Genomic DNA, 25,880 nt, shown 5'->3' on the forward strand with positions numbered 1-25,880 from the left:
ATGGTCTCTCCTAGCAATTTTTAGCCAACTTGGTAGCAAAGTCAAAGCCAGAAAGTGGTGCTGCTCAGGCAGTGTCAGAGATCACCTGGACTATCCTGACAGTGCTCAGCAGCCTCAAACATTTGTCTTAATTTCTGTTGCTTCAGGAAATAGCAATGAACGAACTCAAATACATGTTTGTTTGTTTGTTTTTCTCAATCAAAAGAGTTCATGAGTAGTTGGGTTAAAAAATCCATTTGGAGCCAGAGTAATAACACAATGGGTACGGTGTGTGCTTGCATGTGGCTGACCTGGATTTAATCCCATAGATCCCAAAATGTTCCTTGAGTCTGCCAGGAGTAATTTCTGAATGTAGAGCCAGGAGTGCTGCTGAGTGCCACTGGGTGCGGCCCCAATACAAAAACAAACAAACTTAACGTGCCCACTTTGTATTTTTGGGGGGTCCATACCCGGTGATGCTCAGGGATTACTCCTGGCTATGTGCTCAGAAATCGCCCCTGGTTTGGGGGACCATATGAGACGCCAGAGGATGGAACGCAGTCCATCCGGGGTCAGTCACATGCAAGACAAAGGCCCTACCGCTACACCATCGCTCTGGCTCCCCACTTTGTATCTTAAAGGTTTAACCTCAGATGCAGGTTTATCTATACTGTTTTTTTCCCCTCTGCTTTTTTTGAACTAAGTCCCATTTAAGTGAGAATTGCAAAATAGGCATTTCCTTGTCCTAAGAGATGTAAGAATCTTAATTAACCAGTTTGTGCCTTATACTTAAACTTTTTTTTGTTGTTGTTGCTGTTGGTTTTTGGGTCAAACCTGGCTGCAGTCAAGAATTACTCCTGGTTCACTGCTCAGAAATTACTACTAGAAAGGAATTTGGCTGCCTGCATCATGTTGAGCCATCCTGCCAGTTCGTAAACTTTTATGGGCACTGTTAATATTATGTGAAAAGTCCATAAAAGCCAGTATTCTGCTGGTTTCATTTTAGTCTTGTTTCTTACCTACTAACATTACTAAGAATAGCCAAACCCTACAGGTACTGGAGAAAGAAAGGGGGTACCTTACTTATGTGGCATCTAGCAGCAGTGTGTTGTGGGTTTCAGTTGCTCTCTAGTTCTCATTTTCACCTTGGACAAAGGGGTGAAGATGTGGAACCCATATTTCAGCAGATTTCTCTATTCTTGTCTTTGGTTGGTGATATGAGAATGAGCAAAATCACCAAGACAAATAGGCTCCAACAAGTGAGAGGCAAAGGGCAGGGCCTGGGCATTTTCCACTAGCAGCTCACCACCCAAGAGAACACAGGACATTCACTGGAGGTCAGGCTTGTGTCAATGGCTTGGGTGGCTTGAAGTAGAAAAACCCTTTGGGATGCAACAGGAAAGGGCCTCAGTTTTCTGGGCTGCCTGAAACAAAGTGTCTGCATCTTCAAGGCCCTTTTGACTATTTCTCTGCTCCTGGCTTTTTTTTTTTTTTTTTTTCCCCACCAGCCTTGTGCTATCGTCATCCTTTCTTATTAAGTCCTGGATGGATTCTGCTGACTGTATTTGACACCATTGTTTGCTCTTCTTAAAAAAATTTTTTTTAAACCACAGCGTCTAAAAGAAAGGAGAAAGGGGGCCCGGAGAGATAGCACAGCGGTGTTTGCCTTGCAAGCAGCCAATCCAGGACCAAAGGTGGTTGGTTCGAATCCCGGTGTCCCATATGGTCCCCCGTGCCTGCCGGGAGCTATTTCTGAGCAGACAGCCAGGAGTAACCCCTGAGCACCGCTGGGTGTGGCCCAAAAAAAAAATAAAACACAACAAAAACAAAAAAACAAAAAAAAAAAAGAAAGGAGAAACGAAGACTAAGAAGCAGCAGAAGCAGAAGAAGAAGAAGAAGAAGAAGAAGAAGAAGAAGCCGAAGAAGAAGAAGAAGAAGAAGAAGAAAAATGTTTGCCACAGAGACAAGCATGAAGGATGGCAAGGGGAGGTTGGGAGGGAAACTAGATGCATTGGTGGCATGAAATTGCACTGGTAGCAAGTATTGGACATTGTATGACTGAAACTCGATCACAAACAGCTTTGTAAATATGTACCTCAGAGTGGAGGACTCCACTGTGTATCTCATTCCTAGAGGGTTCTAGGGACCATATGGGATCAAACCTAGGTTGGTAATGTCAAAGACAAACATCCTACCCACTGTACTTATATCTCCAGCCCTAAGTACATTCATTTTTTTCTTCTTTCTTTGGTGCTGAGGATCAAACCCAGTGCCTTATTCTTGCAAGGCAAGTGCTCTATCACTGAGCCACATTAGTCCACTAAATACATTTTATCTAATTCCAGCTGTCTAAAGCAGGGCTTCTTAAACATTTTCCATTTATACATTTATACTTTTTTGTTAGTTATTTCCTCTTCTTTATTTTCTCTATTTTTTGTTACAACAGTGATTTACAAATATTTCATAATACAATAATTTTAGGGGGTGGAGCAGTGGCACAAGGGGTAAGGCATCTGCCTTGCCCATGCTAGCCTAGGATGGTCTGTGATTCGATCCTCTGGCATCCCATATGGTCGGTCCCTCAAGCAAGGAGTGATTTCTGAGCACATAGCCAGGAGTAACCCCTGAGCGTCACCGGGTGTGGCCCAAAAACCACCCCCCCCAAAAAAAAACCCCAAAAAAACCCAAAAAATAATTCTAGGCATGAAATGCTCATAAGCACCAATCCCACTTATGTGTCCTTCCTTTCACCAGTTTCCCAATCTCCACCTAGCACCACAGCCTGTCTCCATGAAAGCACAAACAAATTTACTTCATATTGTTTGCTGCAACACAAAGGAAAATGGAATTATCAGAACATAAATCAACACAGGTCAATTTGAAATGATTTTAATATCTATCCAGGGTGTTCCTAAAGTTATTGTGTATGGATTTAAGTGGATGGAGGTTGGTGGTAGTTGAGCCTCCAGTGTTTCTTACTGTTCAGGCTCACCAAGGTTAGCAGATTCACTGTAACTTTCCCATCAGAGTTCCTATGATACTACTGGGCTGCCACTACTATAAAATATTGAAGCATTGCATGACCCAGGATTTATAGATCTAAAACAAATTTTGTGGCTTCGCAGTTTGATAAGATTAAGTGCTAGAGCTGGGCTGTTTCTTTGTAGGGTGTGGTCCCTTTTTACTCAAGAATTTTTATGCTACTCCCAAGTTTATAGGTATATAAAATAGGTATAAAAATAGAACCTAATAGTAAATAATAATGAAATTTACTGTAAAATAAACTTTTGATAGCTTTCACAGCCCTCATATTCAGTTATATGACCCTAATAGGTTACTAAATCATAGTTTAATAAATGAGGAGCTAGGGATGAGAGAGAGAGAGAGAGACAGAGAGAGAGAGACAGAGAGAGAGACAGAGAGAGACAGAGAGAAAGAGATAAAGAGAGAGAGAGACAGAGAGAGAGAGAGATGCTGTGGAGCAATAGCACAGTAGGTAGGGCCTTTGCTTTGCATGTGGCAAACCTGAGTTCGAGCCCTGGTATCCCATAAGGTCCCCTGAGCCTGCCAGGAGCTTTTTCTTTTTCTTTTTTTTTTTTTTTTTTTGGTTTTGGGCCACACCTAGGGGTTATTCCTGGCTATGCGCTCAGAAATCGCCCCTGGCTTTGGGGACTATATGGGACACTGGGGGACGAACTGCGCTCAGTCCTGGGTCAGCCGTGTGCAAGGCAAACATCCTACCGTTTCGCCATTGCTCCAGCCCTGACCGGGAGCTATTTCTGAGAGTAGAGCCAGGACAAATAATCAAAAACATGAATAAGGTGCTTGCCTTGCAGCTGAACCTGGTTTGATAGTAAGCACCATAATGGTCCTCTAAGCTCTACCCCAAGTAATCCATGAGCTCAGAGCCAGTAGCAGTAGTAGCCTTGAACACAGCTGTCTAGAGACCAACACTCCCACAGTCAATGCAAGAGAAAGGAAGGAAGGAAGAAAAGAAAGGGAAGGTCTAGGAGCTGAAAAGATAGTTACCTGGGCTGAAAGCATGCTTTAATCCCTGGTCCTGCATGGTCCTTCAGCATGACCAGGGTGAACCCTAGAGCATAGACCCATGACTACAGCAGGGTGTGACCCAAACCATACCCTCCAGAAAAGAAAGTAAGGTCTAGAGAAATCTTCTTTCAGAGTATTTTCTATGTTATACATCAGGTTCACATTGTTAGTTTTGTTTGTTTGGTTTTGTTGCTGCTTTGCACTATAAAAACTTTATTTATTTTTTAACTTTAGACAACATGAAATTACAAAGTTATTCATAGAATTTCAGGTATACAATGTTTCAACAGCAGTTCCTTCACCAGTGCCCACTTCCCTCTTTCAATATCCGCCATTCCTATATGCCTCCCATTCATCAGGCTGCTTCTACAAGAGGTGATTTTTTAGATTTTTAAATATAAAGGCTTGGGGTCTTTGTTTCTGATTTTTGCTTTTCGGGCCACACCCAGTAGTGCTCAGGGCTTACTCTTGGCTCAGCACTTAGGAATCACTCCTGGTGGTGCCAAACCCTGGGTTAACCCCATGCCTTATCTGCTGTGCTATTGCTCTGACCCCAAAAACTTTGTTTTGTTTTTGTTTGTTTTTGGCCACACTCAGCAGCACTCAGGAGTTACTTCTGGCTCTGCACTCATAAATTACTTCTTGCAGGCTTGGGGGACAATATGGGGTTCTGGGGAATTGAACCTAGGCCAAACACATGCAAGACAAATGTCCCCCAAATAAGTTTTTGATAAATGTTGTTTTTATTGTTTGTAGGGAGGGTAGGTATTACTATTTTTTGTTATGGTATTATTATGTTTTATTAGGTATTATTGTGTTTTATTATGTCTTCCTTCCTTATTTTTTAATAAATAAATTATTTAATTGAATAATCTTAAAATACATAGTTGGGGTGATATTGTTCTCAATCAGGACAAGTTATCATCACCACATTTTTTTAGTCATCAGTGTATCATAGACACTTTAAATGTCTATGTGCAGCCGGGTATGAGACCCCTTCTCTCCCCAAAAAAACAAATAAAAAGAAAAGAAAATTCATTTCCCAGTTTTCCTTCCATGTGTTGTTACTACTGTTTGAGCAATAATTGGGTGGGGGGCTTTTGGTTTGGATGCACAGTGTTTGGACCTTGTGTTGTGGAGACAGGCAGTGCCACTAGCACTTGGGGTAGTTCTGAGGATTGAGCTCATGACCTCACACTTACAAAACAAGGCTATCTTGAATTACTGCTGGACCTTTTTGTTTTCTGTTTATTTATTTGGTTTTTGGACTATACCCAGCAATGCTCAGGGTTTACTCCTGGCTCTGTACTCAGGAATTACTCCAGGTGTTGTTTGGGAGACCTATGGGATGCCAGGGATCAAATCTGGATTTGATAATTTCATTATTAATTATTAATGCAAGACAAGCACCATAACACACTGTATTATGTCTCTGGTATCTCTTGGACCCTTTCAAATATTCTGTAAATCCATACATATTTACAATATTACATATAAGTAATAAAGTCTCCTCCTGTAAAACCGGTTATTTCTTGCTTTCGTTATTTTAATGGAGCCGCAAGGAGATTGCTTTAGTTAACCGTTGTGCATAGAATGTCCTTAAGGTCAAAGTCTAGCCTTAGCAACTGCATTTCCCCTCTGAAGTTGCACAGTTTGAGAAGCGGGAGCGGGCTTCAAGCAGGTCCAATTGTTTTGATGAATGACTAGACAGACTTAGTTTCCTCTGCCTTGAAACACAGACTTTGACTGACATCCTTCCAACACTAATGAACCTTGCAGCCCTTTCCAGCTTAGGTTTCTGTGAACTCTTCTCACCTTCAAAATCTCAGTGATAGATGACTCACACAGGCTGTTCTTGTTTTGTTTTCTTAATCTTTTCTTGAGCCATGTCTAAGTTGAGTAATTATTTCTTTTTCTCACTCCTAGGAGTTTTTTGATGTGTGGCCAGTCTTGATGGGTGAGGTGCCACCCTATTCGGGTCCCAGGACTCCAGATGGAAGGGTAGGTCCATTTCTAACCTGTTGAATTTGATCAATTAACTGATGGAAAGTGAACCAAGTCTTGCCCTGCAGGTCCTGCAGAAAGAGCTTCTTTATCACTTAGATATTTATCTTCTTGGGTTCAGTTGTTGCTTATGAAGTTATGACAACTCCCCCTAATTGGCCCACCTTTGTAATTTGCAAGGTTTTTTTTAATATCTAGTTTGCATTTCTTAATAATCATGTGGGACTGACCAAGGAGAATTTGGTGTTCTCATTATACCATTAAGGAAAGAGTTCCAGGAAGATCAGGCAACCTACTCAAGCAGGGAGGTCAAAATATAGAAGACCAGTTTCACTTAATAGACTTATTGACTTTATAATTTATGATTTTAAAAGTATGTCTTGTTTGGTTTTGGGGGGCCACACCTAGCAGTGTTCAGGCCTTACTACTGATTCTTTGCTCAGGGGACCATATGTGATGCCAGGGGTTGAACCCAGGTGTACAGCATTACCTGCTGTACTATCCCTCCTCAATTTTTCAAATTGTTTTTATATACCTGTTTTTTGGTTTATTTGGCTACCACACTCAGTGATGTCCAGGGTTTATTCCTGGCTCTGAACTAATTACTCTTAGTAGTTCTTGGGGACCATATGGATGATGAAGATTGAGCCTGGGTCAGCTATGTGCAACATGAAAGTAACATACTCACTGTACTATCTCTCTAGTCCCTACATATCATTTTTAATTAGGTAACAGTTAATTGCTTAACTATTTTAAAATGAAAATATTTTTCATGACTGGAGCAAAAATACAGCCCATGGGGCACTTGACAGAGCATTTGCCTTGCATACAATGGACCCAGGTTTATGCCCTGGCATCCTATATGATGCCACTGAATACCACCAGCAATGGATCCTTGAGAACAGAGGCAGAAGCAGAAGTAAGTTCTGAGAACTACCAGGTGAGGCATCAAATAAATATCCAGGTGCTCACTTTTATTTGAAAAAAAAAAATGTAGCTGTGGTTCTCCAAAAGGAGTGGAGGAGCTATGGAGCTGTTTCTCCTAGGAATTGAGCATTACTCTCTCCAGTTTTTCAGTCACCACAAATCCCTGTGTGTTCCCCAGGCCCCCTTCTTTATTTTAAATTTTAATTACCTTATTTAAACACCACGGTTTACAAGGTTGTTCATAAATCAGTAATTCTTCTCCACAGTTACTAAGTTGTTCATGAATGAGTTTCAGTCATATAGTGTTCAGCAACCTCCAAGGCCCCCTTATTATTTTTTTATTGAAATCATTGTGAATTACATATCAGGCATACAGTGACAGTGAATTAGGTCCATTCCCACCACCAGTGTTGACATCCCTCCATCAAAGTTCCTACTGTGTATCCTATAGCTCCCTTTTCTCAACTTTGTAAAAAACGTGGAGAAATGTTAGGGTCAGAGAGATAGTACAGCAGTAGGATGTTTGCCTTGCAAGTGGCTGACCCAGGACCAACGGTGGTTTGAAACCCGACATCCCATATGCTCCCCAACCTCATGCCTGCTAGGAGTGATTTCTGAGGACAGAGCCAGGAGTGACCCCTGAGTGCCGGTGTGGCCTAAAAACCCCCCCCAAAAAAAAGTGCAGAAATGTGAGGTAAAACAAAGCAATTCATGTCCCACTGTTCTATGAAAAGGTGAGAGGCTCTATCTAGAAGATAAAAATAAAGTTAAAAAATGGGGTGGTGACTTTTATTTTTATGCATAGTGCAGCAACTGTTGGAGGGAAATCAGAAAGGAAATACTAATTGCTTAGTCCTAAGGTCTTTCTTCATGGTTCCAGGAAAAGTTCTCAGTTGTCGTTGTCACAGTCAGGCTTCTGTAATTAGAGTACATTTTCTATGTCTAAGCCTCATCTTGGACAAGGAGTATCACAGAGTGTCTTCTGTTTTCATCTCACTGTTAGGTGGCGAGGCAAGAAAACCTGCCCTGAAAGCAATTTGCTGCTGTTGCCTAGTCACCGGGTGTCATAGAGCTGTCATAGAGCCCACCCTGGAGCTAGGTGGTGCCAGGGTGGCATTAGGGTCTTCCCAAGTGGAAGTTTGATTCCTGATGCTGGTGCAGAAAACCCTGCCGGTTCCAAGGATTGGGTCTAAGGTTCAGCGTTGGATAGTTGATGTCTGATCAACTGAGTCCAATGTCAAGTCATTATGACAAATGTTCAGGGTGAAAGGCTACCCTGCACTATACAATTTTTGAGTTCCTATCCCTATTAGATAAGAACTTTCCATACTTAAAACTCCCCCATTTTAATGTGCCTATGCAAAATGGAACAGTGCCACATGATACTACTGGTTCATATGGGGATAAAAATAACGAGCTAAACAATTCCTAACCTGGTTCTAATCTGAACTCAGATCCAAAGAGAAACTAATCTACTAGAATTTCCTACAAAGCAGATCCAAAAAAGGGATGGGGAAAGCTACCTCTACATAAGGAAATACACACTAAGAACTATAACCATTAAGGAAATACATCTAAAGAAATACACAAAGGAAATATACATATCCCTTTAGTCTTTTTGAAATATTCGTGGGGGGGTGATAAAATCCAGAACACAGTTTCAACTTGTGATATGTTCTTGTGAAGACTGAAAAATGGTTCTCAAAAGTCCAGGATCAGGGATCAGGTAGTGACCTTGTGCTTTCAAGAGCTGAATCAGTAGCGAGCAACAGTCCACTGTGAAGAGAAGTGAGAGAAAAGGTCTTTAAATAAGACTTCTCTAGGCATGTGAGTTTGTGGATCCTGTCCTCACACAATTGCTTTATTTGCAAGGTAAGGCACAAAATCTGTGAAGATGAAATAATGCAGACATGTGGAAAAGATGCAGGGTAAACAGACCTGTTCTTCTCGTGGCCAATAAACCCTGAACATGGACTCAATAGACCATGCTGTAGCCACACAGGGTAACTAAAACCTGACCTGAGCTTTATCCAGCACTCTTCCCATGGATCTTTTGTCTTCTCTGAAATTGTCAGTTTCAGTTTCTACCCAAAAACTCAATTCCACCCAGCCAACACCACCCTATTCATAGTAAAGATGTGTGTGTGTGTGTGTGTGTGTGTGTGTGTGTGTGTGTGTGTGTGTGTGAGTGAGTGAGTGAGAGAGAGATGGAGAGAAACATTTGGCTTATTCATAGCTCTGGAATTCATAATTAATACCTTTGATGTGACATTCCCATACATACCAGGAAAGTTCTCAATCTTGGAACTATGAGGCTCCTAGGAACGTCATCTACAGTCTTTACTTTTTTATTTAGTCACCTTGAATTATAAAGTTACCTATGATTGTGTTTCAGGGATACAGTATTCCAGTACCAATCCTTTCTCCAGTGTCCACTTCCCTCTATCAGTACCCCTCCCCATTTTGTTTACTTCCCACCCATCTGCTTGCCTCTATGAAAGACACTCTTTTTTTTTTTTTTAATAACTTTTGTTATTATTTTTGCCCACATCTGATGGTGCTCAGGGCTTACTCCTGGAGCTACATTCAGACATCACAACTGACTCAGGGAACCATGTGAGATGCTGGAGATTGAACCCCAGTCAGCAGAATGCAAGGCAAATTCCTTATCCATATACATCACTACAACTTCTTTTTATAACTTGGACACAAGTTATACTTATACTTAGACACTTGGGTTTTTTTTTTTTTTTGGGCCACACCCGGTAACACTCAGGGGTTACTCCTGGCTATGTGCTCAGAAGTTGCTCCTGGCCTGGGGGACCATATGGGACACCGGGGGATCAAACCGCGGTCCGTCCAAGGCTAGAGCAGGCAAGGCAGGCACCTTACCTTTAGCGACACCACCCGGCCCCTCCTTTAGACATTTGTTACCTCCCCCCACTATGTTTCTTTATCCTGCAGAGAGATCATCCTGAGTCAGTCTCCTTCCAAGTTCACTCAGCATGATACTCTCCAGATCCATGCATGTAGCAATAAATTGCATGTTTTATATTTTCTTATAACTGAGTAATATTTCATGATGTATATGTACCATTGTTTCCTTCTTTGGTGAAGATACTCGAAGATACTCAGGGCTTTTTCCTGTCTCTATACTCAGCAATCACTCCTGGTGGTGTTCAGGGTACCACATGCGTGCTGGGGATCAAACCTGGGTCAACCAATTGCAAGGCACATACCCTATTCATTGTACTATCATCCTGTCTTTTTATTCAATTATTTATTTATATACGCTTGGGTTGTTTCCAAATTTTAGCTACTGGAAATAGTGCTGCAAGGAACATAGGGGTGAAAAATGTCTTTTCTCCATTCCAAGAAGTGGAATTTCTGGGTCAAAGGGCACTTTAGTTTTTTGAGGAATATCCATACTGCTTTCCAGAAAGTCTGGGCCAGTCAATATTGCCACCAGCAGTGAATAAGGGTCCATTTTCCACCTGCATCCACACTAATACTGGTTGTTCTTGGTCTTTATGGTGTGTGTGTCTTTATGGTGTTGTGAGATGATCACAATGCTGTTTTGATTTACATCTCCCTGATAATTAGTTATGTAGAGAATATTTTTGTATACCCTTCTTCCTGGAAGAAGGTTCGATTCATCCCTTTTCCCACTTTTTGATTGGGTTGAATGCTCTTTTCTCATAGTTCTATTAGTGCTTTATATATCTGAATCTTAATCCTTTATCAGATGATGGGCAAATAAGTCTACAGTCTCTTATTCCACATGATAAATTGCTATTAACTCAATTGCATGACTTCCTATGAAAAAACTCACTCTTCAAGGATTATTTTATTATTTCAGCTAGCAAGGTCTCTGTCCTTAAAGAGTGTGAGAATGCTGTAGAGTGGGAACAATCAGAAGATAAAACATTGGTGGTTGGGCTGACTGCTTGATGAGATGAGCTCTTGATTTTATCTTGGAAGTGTTAACCCAGCTCATCCCCATGATTCATTCCAAGTCTAGGACACAGCAATGGAGAAAACCTTGAGCAAGGGCCCTGGACACAGCAGGACAGGATTGGTCCAAATTATATCTTCATGGGGTTGAAGGGAGAAAGTCTACATCCACGTCTCTTTTCTACTAGTTGGTTGCATGACCTGGGCCCTGGGGTAACCTTTCTAAGCCTCCTCGACCTTTTCTGACATGGATGTGAATTATGCTCCAATACAAAGCTGACTCTCCAGAAATACAGTCAACTAGATTCTTCTCAGAGGGTTTATAAACATATCCTCATTATTATGATTTTTCAGTTGAAAAATTGAGATGAAGAAGAATCAAATGGGAGCCAGAGATAGGATAGCGGTAGGGCATTTGCCTCTCACGCAGCCAATCCAGGATGGACGGTGGTTTGAATTCCGGCATCCCATATGGTGCCCAGTGCCAGCCAGGAGCGATTTCTGAGTGCAGAACCAGGAGTAACCCCTGAGTGCTACTGGGTGTGATCCCAAAACAAAAACAAACAAACAAACAAAAAAGAGTCAAATGACTTGCACAAATTCAAACCCAGGATACTTTTCTCTAGTATAATTATTGCAATTATATTTTCAATGTTTTGCTTGTTTGGAGGCTACACCTGGCAGTGCTCATGGGTTACCCCTTGTTTTGTAATCAGAAATCCTTCCTGGTGGGCTCAGGAATTGAGCTGTGTACAAGGCAAGTGCCCTACCTGCTTCACTATCCTATTCATTGTACTATATCTCCAGTCTTCTCAAATATTTCACTTTTGTCATCTAATGGGTCTGCCCTATTCACATTGGATGCATAGCTATGGATCAGGTTGCCTTGCACAAAGCCAAGTGGGGTTTGATTTCTGGCACAGATAGGTCCCCTGAATGCCTCTACGAGTGATCCCTTAGCACAGAGCCAGAGTAAGCTTGAGCACTGTCGAGTGTGTTCTCAAAACAAACCAAACAAAAGTGTATTTCTGAACTACTCAACTATGAAAAAAAGATAAAATCTTGCAATTTTCTGCAACTTGAATGGCATTATCGAATTAATACGATGTGAACTATAGGATGTTCTTGCTCATATGTGGAGTAAAAAATTCCTAACCTGTGGTGTCTAGTGCTCCTGCTCAGGATTTTCTCTACTGCTATGGCCTAGACCTGGAATGTATCCTGGAAATGAGCTGCTCTGATCCCACTTCCAAAATAAGAAAATCAAGGGCTCACAGGGGTACCTCATCAAGAAACGGATTAGACAATTCATAAAAAATAAAAATGCATATTTAAAAATGAGTTTCTAGGGGCCAAAGAGGTAGCACGGAGGCATAGTGTTTACCTTGCATGCAGGTTGGTGGTTCGAATCCCGGCGTCCCTTATGGTCCCCCGAGCCTGCCAGGAGCGATTTCTGAGCATAGAGCCAGGAGTAACCCCTGAGCACTACCGGTGTGACCAAAAAATTGAAAAGAAAAAATGAGTTTCTAGGACAGAAGTATAGCTCAGTCAACCTCCCAAATGCAAAACATCCCCGAACTAGTTGATCTCCAGGAGCAGCCCCTGGACACAGAGCTGGGAGAAGTCCTTGAACACTCACTGCTGGTTGTAATCTCAAAACCAAAAAGAAAAATTTGGTATTTTTTTCCATGAGGATTTGGCAGTATATTTATGAGGGGCTTTCAACGATCCTTCTGTTCACGGAGAGGTAACAAAGGTGCTCATTGAGTGCATGAGCTTCCTGGGCCTGTGTACTTGGTACCCACATGCACATGTGACCTGCCTCTCCCCTCTTGAGATGTGGACTTTCCTACTTTCCTACTTTAACTCTGGGACATGTAAGGGGCTCTCTCTGCAGTTGGAGAAGCCCTCTTTCTCTTTTTTATACTCTCTCTTATCCTTTTTCTCCCTTTCTTCCATATCTCCAAATAAAGACTTTTTACTTACCAAAAAACCCCCAAACAAACAAGAAACAAAGGTGCTCATTGATGGTTCCCTTCATGTTCCAAAACCAGCACACTACTCTATGAATATAGCCTTGAAGGCAAGTTGGCTGAGCCAGTGTGTGGAAAAGTCCCATTTACCTAAAGCATACTGATCTTTTTGTTCCTTCTTGTGAAAGTTAAATAGATTCCCTTGCAGGTTTCCAAAACTATTTATTCAAACTTTTATTTATTTATTTATTTTTGGTTTTGGGGCCACACCCTGTCACACTCAGGGGTTACTCTTGGCTATGCGCTCAGAGATCACTCCTGACTTGGGGGACCATATGGGACGCCGGTGAATCAAACCACAGTCCTTCCTAGGTTAGTGTGTGCAAGGCAGATGCCCTATCACTTATGCCACCGCTCTGGCCCCAATTTATTCAAACTTTCTATAGGAGTTTTTTTCTTTAATTTATTTAATAAAAAAATTGGTTTTTTTGAGTTTTGGCCCATAGCCAATGGTGCTTAGCGCTTACTTCTGGCTTTGCACTTAGAAATCATTCCTAGTGATATTCAGGAGACTATATGGGATGTAAAGGACTAATCTTAGGTCAACTGCATGCAAGGTAAGCACCCAACCTATTATAGTTTTACTCTAGTCCCATCTACAGGACACCTTGTGATGACAGTTCTCTAGGAGGGCAGTGAGACAAAAGACTAAAAGCAAAGACCCCCCCAAAAAATGTCTAGAGTAGGCCTCCTTTTCCTTCCAGAAGGTTGTAACTTAGCTCTACTAAATTCCCAGAAATAGCTTTCTAATAGACACATAAATGTAGAGGCCTTTATAGAACTTCCACAGATATAATTAACTGTCTAAAATTTTAAACAACAGGGCCCGGAGAGATAGCACAATGGCGTTTGCCTTGCAAGCAGCTGATCCAGGACCAAAGGTGATTGGTTCAAATCCTGGTGTCCCATGTGGTCCCCCGTGCCTGCCAGGAGCTATTTCTGAGCAGACAGTCAGGAGTAACCCCTGAGCATCGCTGGGTGTGGCCCAAAAGCCAAAAAAAAATTTTTTTTAAACAACAGTATTCCATACAACTTCTTTTTTTTTTTTTTTTTTTTTTTTTGGTTTTTGGGCCACACCCAGTAACGCTCAGGGGTTACTCCTGGCTATGCGCTCAGAAGTTGCTCCTGGCTTGGGGGACCCTATGGGACACCGGGGGATCGAACCGCGGTCCGTCCAAGGCTAGCGCAGGCAAGGCAGGCACCTTACCTTTAGCGCCACCGCCCGGCTCCTCCATACAACTTCTTTTTTTTTTTTTTTTTGGTTTTTGGGTCACACCCGGCGGTGCTCAGGGGTTACTCCTGGCTGTCTGCTCAGAAATAGCTCCTGGCAGGCACGGGGGACCATATGGGACACCGGGATTCGAACCAACCACCTTTGGTCCTGGATCGGCTGCTTGCAAGGCAAACGCCGCTGTGCTATCTCTCCGGGCCCCATACAACTTCTTGATCCATTCATTTGTAGCTGTACATTTGTATTGTTTACATACTGTGGTCATTGTGCTAACAGTGGCAATGAACATTGGTGTATATATAAACTTTCAAATTAATGTTTTTGTATTTGGGGGATAGATGCCAACATGTGATACTGCTGGATCATATATTAGTTCTATTCAAAGCAGAAACATAAAGATACACACCAGGTTCTGGAGAGATAACATAGCAGGTAGGGTGCTGGTCTTGCATGTGACTGGTCTGGGTTCAATCATCAGCATCCCTTGTGGTACTCTGAGCACCCCAGAAGTGACTTCTTAGTGCAGAGCCAGGAGTAACTCCTGAGCATCAGCAGGTATGACTCCTAAACCAAAAACATTATAAACCTGCACAACAAGGTAGCAATAAATATTCAAAGACAACATTATGGGAGAACTGACCCATACAATTGAGTGGGAAGGATCTTGAAAAGAAGAGATGTTGGGGCCCTTAGAAGAGAGATGGGGGCCCGAAGAGATAGCACAGCGGTGTTTGCCTTGCAAGCAGCCGATCCAGGACCAAAGGTGGTTGGTTCGAATCCCGGTGTCCCATAGGGTCCCCCGTGCCTGCCAGGAGCTATTTCTGAGCAGACAGCCAGGAGTCACCCCTGAGCATTGCTGGGTGTGGCCCAAAAACCAAAAAAAAAAAAAAAAAAGAAGAGAGATGGGTGCTGTGGTATTGGAATTAAGTGTGTATGGAACCATTATTGTAACCACAAACTCTCAATAAAGAAATAAAATTTGGGGCCGGGCGGTGGCGCTAGAGGTAAGGTGCCTGCATTGCCTGCGCTAGCCTAGGGCGGACCGCAGTTTGATCCCCCGGTGTCCCATATGGTCCCCCAAGCCAGGAGCAACTTCTGAGCACATAGCCAGGAGTAACCCCTGAGCGTCACCGGGTGTGGCCCAAAAACCAAAAACCAAAGAAAAAAAAAAAAAAGAAACAAAATTTAAAAAAGTGAGAAGGAACTTCAAAAAAAAAATAAACAAAATAATCTTAAATCTTAGCGTACTTTGCTTATATTTATTTAAAAATAGAATTGGGGTCTATGGTGGTGGAGCATGTGGTGTCAGGGCCTTGCATATGCAGGATATATCAAGGACCTTTTAAGCTATATCTTTCATCTGTTTATATCTTTGTCATGGATTGGTAACACACAGTTTGTAGATCAGAACCAGTCCATAGATAACACTTTTAGTAGTTTGGTTCTAGGTGACAGTAGTGCAGTGAGTGAAATTTTTTTTTAGTTATTTTTCTTTTTGTTTTTGGGTCCACCCTGAAGTGTGCATTGTGTACAGCGCTGGGAATTGGACTGGAGTCGCTCACATGTATGTCATTCATTCCAGCCTTTTGAACTATCTTTTTTTTTTATCTCTGAAATGCTGTTTTATTTATTTATTTATTTATTTATTTATTTATTTATTTATTTATTTATTTATTTATTTTTGGCTTTTGGGACACACCTGGCAATGCTCAGGGATAACTCTTGACTCTGCTCTCAGAACTTATTCCTGGCAGCCTTGGGGGACCATGTGAGATGCAGGGAATCGAACCTGGGTCTGCTGCATGCAAGGTAATTGCCCTACTCACTGTGCTATAGCTCCAGCCCCAGGAAGTGTTGTTTTAAACTATTAACCCAAGTCTCAGAGCAGAAAACATTGCACTTGATCCAGGGCCTTTAGTCTAGCACATGATTTTCCATGTGCTTATAAATTAAAACATTTTTTGAATTTTGACACATTTATAAATGCACCCCCAATCTCTCTGCATCCCTGTCTTCTAATTTATAAAGTAATTGCTACCTTGCCTTTCACTTGGGTGTTCAGATATCTAAAAGAGGAGGGGAAAGGATCACCTGTCAACACCAAAGCACATGTTAGGAGGTCATGTGACTGAAGAGAGATGCTGAGGAAGGTGGGAATTTTACTGGTGCTGGGAGAATTGAGGGACGTGAGTAGAGAATCCTGAGGCAGGAGTCATAAGGTAGGGCCACAAATCAGAATGGGAGTAGAAGAAGGAGAAGCAGCCATGGCAGTGTAGCTGAGCCCTGCCTAGATGATGGCTTGTTGAGGATGGTTCTGAAGGGGCAGGAGCTCCTTTCCACCTCCTGCTTGATTCCAGCAGCAGTTACTCTTGTATTCCTCTACTAGAGCCCCTTGGAGCACTTCCCATCCCTCTTGCCATGCCTAGATCCCAGCCTCTGGCTTCCTTCTAGAAAAAAGAGCTCAGTTAAAGACAGTGAGCCCAGAGGCAGCTGAGGAAGGTCACTTCCCGAAAGAGAATTCCAGTTAAACTAGTTCCCCTGAAAAAAACTGGGTGCAGATGGCCAAGGACAAGGCCCATCTCAAGCACATGTTTCTGCTAAAGTTGTGCTGGCCTTTGAAAATCTGTTTTCCCACTTCTTTGCTAGGAAATCAACTTTTACAAGGTCATTGACTACATCCTACACGGCAAAGAAGACATCAAAGTAATTCCGTAAGTAGAATTGCAGACACATTATCAGTGTTCACAAGATGCTCACACACCCAAGATGGCCGCACTCTTGGCTAGAGGCAGGGCCGGCATGAGAAAGCAGTATGGAGAGGGTGGAAAAACCATCCCGACTGAGAAAAGAGGTCTCTAGAGGGGAGGAGTAGAGGAAGCCACACCTGCCACACAGGCTGTTCCAGTCCCAGGCCCAAGGGAGTTTCCCTAGATGTTTCCCGAGCCTGTGGGATCTAAAAGTTTCCCAATGTTTTCTTAGGTTTACAACTGAAGCAAACACAGGGGATTAGCAGAAAATTGACAAAGAGAGTAACCTAATCACCCCCCAAGGAAATTCTATTTGCTTTTTTGTAACCCGAGTTGCACAAAGAGGAAAGAAGGACCCAAGAGCAAGGCCTGGAACCTATGCCTGCCTACAAACTGTCACAAAGGTTGATTGAAGACTAGAAGAGACTTGGTCCTTTTGTTCAGCACAGCCTTGGGTGTCTTTGGTCAGTAGAGCAGCTGTCAAAAATGTGTTGGGCCTGGAGAAATAGTACATCTGTTAGGGTTCTTACCTTGCATGTGACCAACCTGTCTTCAATCTCCAGCATTCCACATAGTCTCCTGAGAATAGCCAGGAGTAATTACTGAGTGTAGTGCCATGTGTAACTTCTGAGCACAACTGGGTGTGCTCCTCAAGCAAAAATAAAACAAAGTGTGGTGGTATTCAGATCTAGTTGACTCCTGTGTTTGGAGCAAAGTTTTTTCCCAGCTCAACTGCTATCTCCTGAGGCCAGGGCTTGATTCTGTGGAACCACACCTCTGCTTACCTCCCCCTCAACTCTGTCCCACTCAAGGAATTTGCTGCAGAGCACCCTAATCTCTGAAAAACTGAATCTTGTCACCAGACCAAATTGTCTTAATCCTGCTACTCTGGCATAGCATGTACTTGCTTGTTGCAGTTTCATTTTTTTGTTCCAGTTTCTGCTCTGCTAGTCCATTCCTACTAGCATGAGGATCAAGTCTTTGTTGAACTCCCTTGCTCTGTTTTTATTATGTTGCCTAGAGGGGCACGTCATTATGTCTTCTAAGCTGTTATGAAGTAGATTGTTCCTATATGTTGCTGTCTGCATCACACCCTGCAAGTCTGATACCCAACACCACTTCTCATAGCTTCATGTTATTTTCATTCCTCTAGGACAGATCTCTATTTCTGAGAACAGCAGGACATAAGCACAGCAGCCACCTCTTGGATCTGCATATGGCTGACTAACCAGGCAAGGGAAATTGAGAACAAGGCAAAACTGGCTCTTAAATGATCATGTGAAAGGGACAGTATTTTCCTTCTATTCATATTTCATTGGATAAGTGAAGGCCACACCTAACTTTCTGTAAACAAGAACTGGAATTTTTATCATGTGCACAAAGGGGGTAAAACTGGGTGATTTGATCCTTAGTGTCTGCCATAGCCTGAACTCATAGATGAATGGGATCTTATTTATTTGTTTGATTTTTGGGCCATACTCAGCAGTGCTCAGTGGTTACTCCTGGCTCTGCACTCAAGAATACTGCTAGCAGTGTATGGGGAACCATATGGGATGCTAGGGATTGAACCTGGGCTGGCCACATACAAGGAAAGTGTCCTACCCACTGTACTATAACTTTAGATCCTGAATGGGGTCTTAACAAAGATAAAGAAGAAAAAATAAGAGGTTAGACACAAAGCAAGTAAGAAAAATAAAAAGTACATGCTAAGATTACTTAATCATTTAATCATTTCCCCTTCCTCTCTCTGTTGATGTCTTTGTTGTCATGAGACGATCAGGTGTCCTACACACACTTGACCCTGGGACACACATTTTGTTGTGGTGCTAGTCTAGGGGTGTCGCATATCTAACTGTGGAGTGTATAAGTGTATAAGGTGGTTGTGCTCACCCTAGATTGTGCTTTATACCTCAGCGCTTCCATATCTCTTTATTTTTAGTACTACAACTAGAGTACAATGGTAGTACTACAGCTGTGTAGTAGCACACCTGGCTGTGCTGCAGCCATAAAGTCCTGGTGCTTTTGGCTCTGAGGATTTCAGACAATATTTCTGCCAGGATTGTGCTTCACACACATGGCATTAGCAGGGACCAGACTTCATGCTTGCAAGGCACGTAAGACATTGAGCCATAATTTGGATTTAAATATCATATTAAGATGATATTAAAATTCAAATATCAATAATTCTTGAAGTACATGTCAATTAAATATTCCAGTTAAATGACAAAAATCAAGCAAGACTGGATAAGAAATGTCCAGACATTGAATGAATCTAACACATCTTTTTGATGAAATTTCTGAGAAAGAATCAATGACACTGCATAATTGGCTTCAGCGAGATATATATCATCTCAAATTAGCAATAAGCAAGCAGAAAAACTAAACTCAAGGAAAACAACAAAATTATACCTAAAAATTAATAAAATATAACAATTATGAGCAAATGCCCAATATGCTTTTTTGAAGAAATGAGTAATTGACAACTCTCTGGCAAGACTGAGCAAGAAAATAAAGATAATAAAATAAGGTATATTGGGAAGAAAAGGGTATAACTTCAATTATAAAAAAATCTTCAATGATATAGGCATTAGACAATAGTACAAGGGCTGGAGAAATAGTACAGGGACTAAGATACTTGCCTTACATACAGCCAACTCTGGTTCAATTCCTGACACTATTTATAGTTCCCCAGTCCCCACCAAGGCTGATTCTTGACCACAGAACCAGGAATAAGCCTTGAACACTACTACATGTGCCCCATTCCCCAAAAAGTGAAAGAGAAGAAAAATTACTCAATATTAATTTGCCACTTTAAGGTAAATATGACCTTTTCTCCATAGAGAACTCTCTTAATTGAAGGAAATGGGACCAGAGATATAGTATAGCAGGTAGGGTACTAGACTTGCAAGTGGCCTATCTGGGTTTATCCCAATATCCCATATGTACCCCCAAGTCCACCAGGTGTGATTCCTAGGTTCAGAGGCAGGAATAAGCCCTGTGAATTGCTGGTTGTGGCCCCAAAACCAAAAGAGTTGAGGACCTCCAGAAAGTCATCTGGATGAGCACAAAGATCCAGGTTCAAGTTCTTAGATCAATTTTCCCAATAGCAAATGGTACCTTTTGTTTTGTCCTTTATAGGAATCCACCTCCTGATCACTGGGCTTTAGTAAGCGGTCTCCCTACTTACGTTGCTCAAAATGGTCTGGTAAGTAATACTACTTCTAAGGGAGAGAGGTTTGAATTAGGGGAAAAAGTGAAAGAATTCACATCAGAAAATGGGGGAAATAATGGAAAGCTTAGATCACCAAAAGCCCAATTCTTCCATTTATTGAATAGTTTGTTCCAGGGGGTAAAGACATGACCATTGAGGAAATATGAACTATGCATTCATGTATGTTTGCACACAAACATCCTTAGAAGAAAAGAAGCATAATCTTATTGACAACTAAAGGCTCTAATGCAAAGGTAATCTGGTAAGTGCAGGAAAAATGTTCAAAGGACTGGAGCACACACTTTGCATGTGGGAGCCTAAATTTGATCTTCAGCATTACATGGTTCCCTGTGTATGACTGAAACAATTAAGAAGTCATTGGCAGCCCTGATTACACTGGTTGTTGAGGTGGAGGTAGAAATTAGGATATGGTCTACTGAGGAGTGATGGGTGAGGGAAAAATGGAAAAAAGGAAAGGTATATTTTGGAGACCATTTTGGGTTTAGAAGATTTCATTTTAGGCATAGAAGGAAGTCAGGCATGCTCAAGAGATAAGGGCAAAGAGTTTTTTAAGAGTATGGAAATCTGGGGCCCGGAGAGATAGCTCAGCGGCGTTTGCCTTGCAAGCAGCCGATCCAGGACCAAAGGTGGTTGGTTCGAATCCCGGTGTCCCATATGGTCCCCCGTGCCTGCCAGGAGCTATTTCTGAGCAGACAGCCAGGAGTAACCCCTGAGCACCGCCGGGTGTGGCCCAAAAAAAAAAAAAAAAAAAAAGAAGAGTATGGAAATCTGAAAGGAAGGGCGATTATATAAACATGATGGGTCAGTCCCAGTGCCACATGAGGCCAATAAAACAAAACAGTAGTAACAGGTCTGTTTTATTGGAAACCAGTCAGCAGGTTGAAAGATGGTAGGGTCATATCTTCCAATCGTCTTGTCTGCATTTTTTTTGTGTGTGTTTGGTTTGGGGGCCTCACCAGGATTTTTATGGAATCACACCATGATGCTGGGGATGAAAGCCGGGTTTGCAGCATCATAAAGCAGTGCCTTAACACTGTATTATCTCTCAGACCCACAAATTGGGGGTTTTATGAGAAAAAAAACAGGAAAGAAAGGGTGGGCTACAGAACAAAGAAAGACTCTCAGTGTCTTTATCTTTAGACTAGGGAGTCCAGAAGAGAACAAGACTGTTGGATTATGGCAAAGCCAAACCTCTCCCCACCCCAGAAAAAACAAAAACAAAAACAAAAAAATACGAGAGAGAGAGAGAGAGAGAGAGAGAGAGAGACAGAGACAGAGACAGAGACAGAGACACAGAGACACAGAGAGATATCTTGAAAAGAATGAGATAAGTGTAGTATTTGATTTTGGAAAAGAAACTTGATTTTGGAAAAAGAATCTGTGTCTTGGAAAGGGACACACCTAGCTTATTTAGGGGACTACTCCTTGTTCAGTGTTTAAAATTGCTTATGAAAGTGCTCAGGGGACCATGCAGTGCAATGGATAGAGCTTGGGCCGCCCACATGCAAGACAAGCACTGAATCCACTGAGCTGTTTCTCCAACCCTGAGGATTTGTTTCAAGACAGTCATTCAACTAAAATATGTCAGAAATAGTATTTGTTATCCCCATTTTTTTTTGGTGTTTTGGGCCACACCTGGTGATGTTCAGGGATTACTCCTGGCTATGCACTCAGAAATAGCTCCTGACTTGGGGAACTATATGGGATGCCAGGGGATGGAACCGCGATCTGTCCTAGGTTAGCACATGCAAAGCCCTATCACTTGCACCACCGCTCTGCCCCCCCCCCATTTATTTTATCTTTATTTATTTATTTATTTTTTATTTTTTATTAATTTTTTTATTTTTAATTATGAGAACAAGGATGCAAACAAAGAGGACAAGGTAAAGTTACAGTGGAAGGACAATCAACCATAACACAATTCTCAGAAGTCCCCTTGCTGATATCTTAACTTTGAAATTTCAGCCAAAGAACATTAAGATAAATAAGACAGAATCCATGTACAATTACTTTTCCCTCAAGTCCCCAGATTATAACACATTATAATATTTCTTAACAGCACACAAGGCAATCTAAAGCCATAAAACATACGTAACTCCTTAAACATTACAGGCATAGTATTTTTTTACATTTCCATATACATGCATATTAGCTTAACTTAACCTCAAATTTTAAGTGGGTTCTTTTTAAGGATTAGAGTCAAAGGAGCACAGTAAAAATGGTGTTAGAGTGGTAATTGTTGTTTGCATAGGCCCACCAAAATATGAGGGACATGGAAAGAAATAACCTTGGCCTAAATACAAAGAGACCAGACCCCTGAAGTTTCCTGGCAGAAGACCAACTCTAGGCTTCAGGCAAGCTAGATCGTCCAATCCAAGACACTGTCTGTAGTGCCAACACACTTTTATTTTTCACACAGTCTCTGTTGTTGGTATCATGCTTCTGTATTAAAGATCCTGGAATCTTCATATCCTACATTGAAGTCAGGATGTGGAGCGTCCTCTCGTTTCACCTCACAAAGGGCAATGCAGGGAGCCCTGTCTTGTAAGCAGGTCGTTGTTGTTGTTAAGTCTTCTCAGTGTTAAGGGAAGTCTCTTTTGAGCAGGTCGATGTCTGAGCAGTGTAGGGTCTTCCGTGGTAGAGGATTGGTTCCAGGTGATGTTATAGACCAGCCTGGATGTTTTGTGGATGGCGTCCCTGGTTCAGGGGTGAATGGAAAATGCCCTTTCTTCAGAGGTCTGTGCCAGGTCGTTATGTCAATGTTCAGGGTGTAAGGTCCCTTTGCACTACAAGATTTGTGTGTTCCAATCTCTATTAGATAGGATCTTATTTGTATGTATAGTACTTTCCCATTTTAATGTGCCTATGCAAAAATGGAGCAATGCCACATGGTGTTATTGGTGCATATGGGGGCCATAAGAACAATTCCAATGATTCCCATGATATGGTTCAATCATAAGCATTAAACTGGGGGACTCTTTCACCAAAATTCCTTGTTAAACAGCTCAAAAAGAGAAGATAAAAAGTGGTTAGAATCGTCACTGCATAAGACAACATTTAGTAAGAATTATAGCTGTCAGAGAAAGAACACAAAATATTCTAAAGAAATACGTGTCCATTTTATGTATCTTGAAACAGTTTGGGGTTGTTACACACAATGCATGGCTTTGGTCTGTGATTAGGATTGTATACTACTGAAGTTAAAAAGAGTAATGTAGGTTAGTGAAGTTTGGGGGGGTTAGAGAGTTAAGGAGTAAAAAAGAGCTTTGTAGGGGTGTGTGAAAGGGCAGAATAAAAAATGAATATTCTGGATACGCAAAACATAACATAAGAATAAGGAATACTCTCAATACCTGAAGTACTTGCGGGGGTGCGAGCCCCCGTGAGGTTCTGTAGTTTTTGGATGCATAGGGAGGAATTTCTCACCCCTCCCCCCAGGGCCCGATTAAGCAGGCGTGGCCCTGAAGACCCACCTGGCGTGGGGGGGGGATCTTGTTCCCCTGGACTAAGTGGTCAGCCCAGGGGGCCTATGGCTAGCTGTCCTGCCCAGAGTCCCCAACATACCAGTCAAAGATGCCCAGAAATCCTGGCATGCGGAGTGTTCTGAGCCCAGCCGTGCCTCTGTAGTTTTTGGATGCATAGGGAGGAATTTCTCACCCCCTCCCCCCAGGGCCCGATTAACCAGGCGTGGCCCTGAAGACCCGCCTGGTGTGGGGGGGATCTTGTTCCCCTGGACTAAGTGGTCAGCCCATTTATTTATTATTATTTTTTTAATTAAAAAATTTTTTTGGTTTATGGGCCACACCCAACAACACTCAAAAATTTCTCCTGTCAGGTTCAAAGGACAATATGGGATGCCAGGGATCAAACCAGGGCTGGCAGTCTGCAAGGCCAACATCCTACTTACTATAATATCACTCCAACCCCTATCTCTATTTATTGATGTGATTTATTTTTGCTTTATATTGGGATGAAGAGCAAATAACAATTAGTCTAGCCTTTGTATGCATGCCTGTGCTTATTGTATTAACCTTCAACCAAGGTGTATACCTGAAAACAAAATTATTTGTATTAACCTTAGAATCAAATAAAAAGCTATATGTTGAGCCCAGATAGCTCAGTTGGTAGAGCATCAGATTTTTAATCTGAGAATCCAGGGTTTGTGACCCTGTTCAGGCACCAATATGTTGTATTAATTATTAATTATTGAGTCCTAGCAGTGGATGGATGGATGGATGGATGGATGGATGGATGGATGGATGGATGGATGGTGAGGCCTTTCTCAGCCCGGCCTGGCCCATCGTCTGCAGCCCCTACAGCCTGGCAGGTCTGTAGGTATCAGGGTGACGGTCAAGAAATGCTTTACAGCAGTCAAATGACGTTTCAGGAGACATAAAATTTTGTTACAAGGCTCTAACTGCCATGTACATATTTTTCACATGGCCTCTAAGCTAACCAGCCTCTCTGCACCCAACCTGTGTCTCCTCTCCACCTCTTGTCTTCCTTCTGCTCTTTCTGTGCCACCCCCTCCCCCAGGCCACTTTAATTACCAACCACAGACCCCTCCCAACTATGAGAGGGTCTCCTTTCCAGGTGAGATAGAAAGGAAGTTGGGAGAGTGGAGTGACAACTATATATATGTTAAAAAAAATTAAGTGATGTTAATAAAATAACTTTTCTGTCCTCAGTTCATGGTTCTCAGTTAATATCAAGCACACCTGCCTAGACATGCAACAGCATGGCCTCGGGCAAGCTTGCAGTGTGTTTGAATGCAGTGAGCAGAAACACTGAATCCAGAATCAAAATTAATCACAACTCACTTTTCTATATTTTGGCCTGTAGATCTGCAACATCATGAATGCTCCTGTAGAGGAATATTTTGCATTCCAGGTAAGTCAATGTTTTACTTATTTTTTATTATACAACATTTTATTTCTTGCCCAAAGAAGTTTAAAAGGATTAGAATCTACCTTTTTATTAGGGCCAACTTCAACAAAGCTCTCTCTAGACTCTCATTCAGGTTTGGTTTGCTTTTCTGTATGGTCACATGTGGCCATGCTCAGAGCTTACTTCTGGCTCAGTACTCAGGAATCAGTCCTGATGGAGCTCAAGAGGACCATAGAGGGAGTTTGGGATCAAACTTGGATAAAGTGCATACAAGGCAAGTGCCCTGCCTACTCTCTTATTGCTCTAATACCCCTATCCATGCCTGTCAATTCAGATTTAATATTCACACTTTTTGTTTTCTGGTCTCAGGACCTTTGTTTATGCTCTTCTCTGTCCAACCAGCAAGTCCTGTGTGAATTCCCTCTGCTCAAAGGCTTATAGCCTCTCTCTAAAGTTTTATTATTTCCTTTGAATATGATTTTTATCTTCTTGGGAACTTCTGAGACTGCTACTTAGTATTCCATTTGATTCAAGTTGTCATTTTTACACGTTTTTATAAAGAGATTTCCTGTACTAGGCACTGGCATTGTTTCAGGCTGGTTATAGCGGGGATCAGCCTTCGGGATCTTTGGTCAGGACTGAATTGGTGCATTGCTAAGGAAAGGGGCGGATCAATGCGCCTAACTTCATGAGAAATCCAAGAATCTGTCCTGCGAAATTTTATGTTGGTAGTAAAGTAAAGGTTTTAGGAAGACCGGTGAATGAAGTGATCTAGATACCATGAAAAAGCTCAGTAGATGGGGGCCGGAGAGATAGCATGGAGGTAAGGTGTTTGC

At 42.0% G+C, this 25,880-nt stretch overlaps 1 protein-coding gene across 1 annotated transcript in view; it reads left to right on the forward strand.

Moving 5' to 3' along the window:
- PDE6A (phosphodiesterase 6A) overlaps positions 1-25,880 on the forward strand; it is a 67,497-nt gene that overhangs the window by 15,164 nt on the left and 26,453 nt on the right. Inside the window, 4 exon segments of the mRNA XM_049771820.1 lie at positions 5,956-6,030; positions 16,825-16,889; positions 20,064-20,130; positions 25,000-25,047. Coding sequence (XP_049627777.1) covers positions 5,956-6,030; positions 16,825-16,889; positions 20,064-20,130; positions 25,000-25,047 — 255 coding nt within the window.

This window comes from Suncus etruscus, chromosome 4 (genome assembly GCF_024139225.1).
Source record: "Suncus etruscus isolate mSunEtr1 chromosome 4, mSunEtr1.pri.cur, whole genome shotgun sequence".
Taxonomy (NCBI): Eukaryota; Metazoa; Chordata; class Mammalia; order Eulipotyphla; family Soricidae; genus Suncus; species Suncus etruscus.